The 5,696-nt window shown below is 36.8% G+C and overlaps 1 protein-coding gene across 2 annotated transcripts in view; it reads right to left on the bottom strand.

Moving 5' to 3' along the window:
• Positions 1–247: 247 nt before the first annotated feature.
• Positions 248–5,696, bottom strand: part of fam107b (family with sequence similarity 107 member B) — a 26,708-nt gene continuing 21,259 nt past the window's right edge. For both annotated transcript variants that reach the window (XM_055173996.2, XM_055173995.2), the window contains exons 3-4: positions 1,290–1,446; positions 248–1,206 (exon numbers count right to left, since the gene is read on the bottom strand). In XM_055173996.2, coding sequence (XP_055029971.1) covers positions 1,087–1,206; positions 1,290–1,446 — 277 coding nt within the window. In that variant the 3' untranslated portion in view covers positions 248–1,086. The remainder of the gene's footprint in view (positions 1,207–1,289; positions 1,447–5,696) is intronic.

Here is a 5,696-nt window from a genome sequence, read left to right as displayed (position 1 = left end):
TGTAGATGGACAAATACCAGACGACTTTCTCATCAAGTTCCACTTTGGTTTCCTCTGTAAAAGTTTGAAGTTGCAGGATTTCAAAGCAGTTACATTTTCTCATTCTCTTTTATTATACAGAAAAGTTATTTTATCAGACATTCATCTATATAAAAGTCTTCACTGTAGTTTAAGTGAAAATACCTTTCTGTAGGAAATCATTTGCAGATCTTGCTCGTATAGACATTGCAAAAGCAAAAAATAAGAATTCAACATGAAAAAATGATATTTATTAAAAGAACATTTAAAGGGAACACAAGGAGTGGTTATTTATTGGCTCAATACACAAAACCATGTGTTATTCTGCATTAATAAACATCTTTCTTTTTTTAACCTTTCTGATTGCAAACAACTACCATTCAAGTAAAGGAAAATTGGATGTCCTTCCATTTAATACCACACTAAAACGTATTCACTTATAAGTAACATATCAACTTTAAAAAAGGTATAACAAAAATATTTGTAAATAAAACTCACGAACCTAGAACTAGTATTGCTTATGAGCAGAGGAAGCGCACATATATTACAATTTATAAAAGCAAACATGGTCAACACACAGGCGAATAAACTCATATTTCGTTTTCGTTTTTTTAGGACCATCAACCAACAAAATGAAATTCTTGAACATGAAGAGCCCTTAAACTGACCATAAATAAAAGCGTATTGTTTTGGCTTAAGAAAGTTCATCCAGTGTCCCGTTTCGGCTTTTGAAAATAAAAATAATAGTAAAAAATATGAGCCCCCGAAAAACAAACCCAACAAAAGATTTATTTTGACTTTGTTCCACCATGCATGTTCTTTGAAGCCAGTCAACCAGTGGCAAAGAGGCTGCAACCATGTGCAAAAGTGTGATTTATTCTTTAATCCTCTTTATTTGTGACGGTTGTTCAGGAAAAGAGGTAAATGAATACTGGTTGTGTCTTGCAAGCAGGCAATAGGAACCATTCTAGTCACTTGTTTCACAGGGACACATGGGGAAGGAACACCAGGAAATCCCCACAAACCAGTCTAGTTGCCATGTCAACAAATGTGCCATGGGAACTGTTTCTAGGTGGCACGCTCCTGCCCATCCATTTCCTGTTTGGTTCTTCTCAGATTGCTTTTCATTTTGACAAACTCGGGAGTGTTTTCCTGTTCCTCTTCGATCTTATGTTGCTCCTGTTCCAACTAAAGGGAGAAAGAAGATTATAAATCTTTTTTTTTCTGGACATATTCATAGCGACTGTGTTTTAACATAAAAGGAGACTTGCCTGTTCAAGTGTCTCTCGTCTCTTCATGAGCTCGACTTCAAGGTCTGATCTCTTCATGTGGGCCTCCTGCTCCTCTTTCTGAGCCTTGAATACCTGGTCTCTCTTCCTCCTTTCCATCACCTTTTGAAGTTCTGGCTTATTCTGTGGAGCAAGTCCCCTAAAATAAGTAAAAACAAAGAGATGATGAGAAAAACATTCCGACTCAATGCTATAGACCAGTAGAGACTAAAAAAGAGCAAAAGATGAGACTGTAGCACAGTTTAGAGACAATAATCCATACGGTTACATAATGAGTGTGATGACCGGGAAAATCCTGATTGCCCCACATAATGTAATCCAGTATGGATGGATAAATTACTGGGTTTATGAGATTGCATTTGGTCAGTAATGGTCAGGGTATTTTGCTTAGTTGTGTAATTCTTGACCTCAAATAATAAATAAATAAAATAAATCCATTGCACCCAAAATTGGCTAAAAAATGCTGGGTTCTTTTCAACCCAGCTTTGGGTCAAAAAAGGAGAAACCCTTTTTAACAATGGGTTAAAACAACCCATAATAAGTTAAACAACCCAGCAGGTTGCATTTGTCCCTACCAAATGCGGGTAGTGTTAAAAAGTGTAGATACCGACGTATATCGGTATACAGATATACATATACACTCACCTAAAGGATTATTAGGAACACCTGTTCAATTTCTCATTAATGCAATTATCTAATCAACCAATCACATGGCAGTTGCTTCAATGCATTTAGGGTTGTGGTCCTCCAAACTGAATATCAGAATGGGAAAGAAAGGTGATTTAATTTTCAATATTAAACTATGTTATTACCTTAATTAAGAATTGTTTATACATCTCTCTATCATCCGTGTGCATGCACGTAAGCGCTGGAGCACACTGCGACACTTCGATAGCATTTAGCTTAGCCCCATTCATTCAATGGTACCAATCAGAGATAAAGTTAGAAGTGACCAAACACGTCAACGTTTTTCCTATTTAAGACGAGTAGTTATACGAGCAAGTTTGGTGGTACAAAATAAAACGTAGCGCTTTTCTAAGCCGATTTAAAAGAGGAACTATATTTTATGGCGTAATAGCACTTTTGGGAGTACTTCGAGGGTGTTACTGCGCCGAGTCGAAGTACTCCCAAAAGTGCTATTACGCCGTAAAATATAGTTAAAATAAAATAACAGGCGTCGTCCATCTTTTTTTACAGTCTATGGTTGAGATATTCAGATGGTAAAGTCAGAATTTGTGGTGTAATGGTGTGGGGGGTGTTTTCTTGGCACACTTTAGGCCCCTTAGTGCCAACTAGGCATCGTTTAAATGCCACGGCCAACCTGAGCATTGTTTCTGACCATGCCCATTCCTTTATGACCACCATGTACCCATCCTCTGATGGCTACTTCCAGCAGGATAATGCACCATGTCACAAAGCTCGAATCATTTCAAATTGGTTTCTTGAACATGACAATGAGTTCACTGTACTAAAATGGCCCCCACAGTCACCAGATCTCAACTCATTAGAGCATCTTTGGGATGTGGTGGAACGGGAGCTTCATGCCCTGGATGTGCATCCCACAAATCTCCATCATCTGCAAGATGCTATCCTATCAATATGGGCCAACATTTCTAAAGAATGCTTTCAGCACATTGTTGAATCAATGCCATGTAGAATTAAGGCAGTTCTGAAGGCGAAATATATACAGACTGCTTTCTAGACTGGTTTGTCGTTTTATTTGCTCTTCAGAACCAGTAGACTTGTCTAGACTTTTATGGAAACAAAAAGTGGAGTTGATGAGAATATCAGAGCTTTGGACACATGAGATATATTGTTTTGGCATTTCGGCTCTGAGATGGGAATACCAAAAAATTCTGAACACCTCTGCCAGCCGAGTCTTTAAACACAGCTGGCCTTTCGTAATTTTTGTGTCACGTCGCTCATTTTCTCTTTCAGAACACTATGTCACTTTCTTCTTCCAACTATTCATGAGGAACTCTTCAACAGTGTGTGCTTCATGTTTCCACTGTGAAACAAAGGATAAACAACAGGACGTCAGACTTTAATCACACATGGATGTTTGGCTAGTGCGTCAGGCCGGAAGACAACCATTATTTGGTGGAATTTTATAAAGATGTTTTAGTACAGCTATACATGCCACACATGCCTGATAAGAGAAATCAAAACAAGGAAACTATTGCTGTACAATTCAGATCATACCGGGGTTTCTTAAATGATTAAACTTGTATAGCATGTGTGTTCAAGTGATGATTTCATCTGATAAGCTAATGGTTAACCATCACAAGCACGATTCTATTACAAAAAAACAACAAACTAAAATGCCAATGAATTGATTTTTTAACACAACTAACTCTTTAATTTGGTCTAATATATATATGTGACAATATCACTGTATAGAAAGATCACAAAGTCTGACATTTTGTGAAAAGAAAAGCCCACGTATGACTTAATGAAGGCAGGGACATTTACAAGAATGACAATGTATGCAGTCACTGATTACATAACAGTACCGCCTGCGAGAACACATTGGTCCCTTGGATACCATTAGAAATGATCATTGTGTCCCTGCTTGCGTTGGTTACTCACAGACACCGGGACAAAATAACTGCAGAAATGAAGATGAACAAAGATAAAGAAAGAGAACAAAGAGAAAGGCTGGCCTTTATTACATAAAAGAGTCCAAAGCCCACCGCTGCCCCTTTAACTCAATGCATTATCTAATATATGATGCAATAGACTATATATAGTGTGACCTCTATTACTTCATCACTCTCTGTTCTTCACATTCTGGCCTGACTGCGATGTGATTTGGTAACATTGAGTATCCAGAAACACTTTGAGTGTTTGTATACCACGGGGTGGGCAGACAGAAGGTGGGCGAGAGAGAAAGAAACCGAAGGAGGGAGAGATAGGGTGGGATGGATGTCTAGGGGATGCTGTAATCCTTCTTATGTAACTCAAGATCTTTTAGCATCTCTCCGAGCACCACAGCTGGAACTAATCCTATTTGGATTAAGCTAATGTTCACTTTTTCAAAAACAATTTTTGCACTAGCACTCATAATTCTCAGTCCCTATCAAGCATGTGTTAGTGAAGATTGGAATTTTAGCCTCTCATGAGTCTGTCTATGATCTCCAGGTTTTGTGTTTCCCAAATCTGTTCATCTTGCGTACACCCACAGCACCATCAGGCGAGCTCAAGTATCCCTTTCATCATCAGACCAAATATGTAAAACTCTATATATATATATATATATATATATATATATATATATATATATATATATATATATATATATATATATATATATATATATATATATATATATATATATATATATATATTAGTATTTATATATATATATATATATAATACTATTTAGCTTTACTTTTAAAACCAACTTTTTATGTCACAATATTGCAAGAGAAAAATAGGACCTAAGTGTGAGACATTAAGAAAAGCCAAGTCATATATTAGGTCTGGGCAATATTGATCCAAATTCATATTTTGATCATTTTGGTGGGTGGAGATATACAGTAAATAGCTCTGTATTTTCTACAAAGTGAACTAAACATGCATGTATACCACTACACAACATGCAAGGTTGGTCTAAAAGCATACGTCAGACCTCATTGTACATTTCTGCCAGAGCTTCTGTTGCAAAGGAGGGTCATATCACTCAATACCAATATTGACTGTACCGTCTCATTTTGTATCCCACTGGGAAAACATACTGATATTAATACCAAACCCCGATATACTATCCAGCCCTATGACATACGTGTAGTCGAATCTAAATAAAAAAAACATAAACATGATTACTTGTCTGTACCTCCCCATCAGTAAGATACAAATATATCTTCATGGACAAAAACTAAAATTTGTTCTTTTAAAGGGGACATATCATGAAAATCTGACTTTTTTCATGTTTAAGTGCTATAATTGGGTCCCCAGTGCTTCTATCAACCTAGAAAATGTGAAAAATAACAACCCAGTAACTTAGTTTTGGTAAACCATTCTCTGCAAGCATGTGAAAATAGGTCATGGAAATGTGGCTCCCCTTGTGATGTCAGAAGGGGATCTTATTATAATAATACCACCATCCAACCACAGCACTCCCATTTTAATGATAGGATAGATAGATGGATAGATGGATAGATGGATAGATGGATAGATGGATAGATTGATAGATGGATAGATGGATAGATGGATAGATGGATAGATGGATAGATGGATAGATGGATAGATGGATAGATAGATAGATGGATAGATAGATAGATAGATAGATAGATAGATAGATAGATAGATAGATAGATAGACAGAGATAGATAGATAGATAGATAGACAGAGACAGACAGAGACAGACAGAGACAGACAGAGACAGAC

Source organism: Misgurnus anguillicaudatus, chromosome 15, assembly GCF_027580225.2.
Source record: "Misgurnus anguillicaudatus chromosome 15, ASM2758022v2, whole genome shotgun sequence".
Classification (NCBI taxonomy): domain Eukaryota; kingdom Metazoa; phylum Chordata; class Actinopteri; order Cypriniformes; family Cobitidae; genus Misgurnus; species Misgurnus anguillicaudatus.
This window is presented reverse-complemented; position numbering and strand designations above follow the sequence as displayed.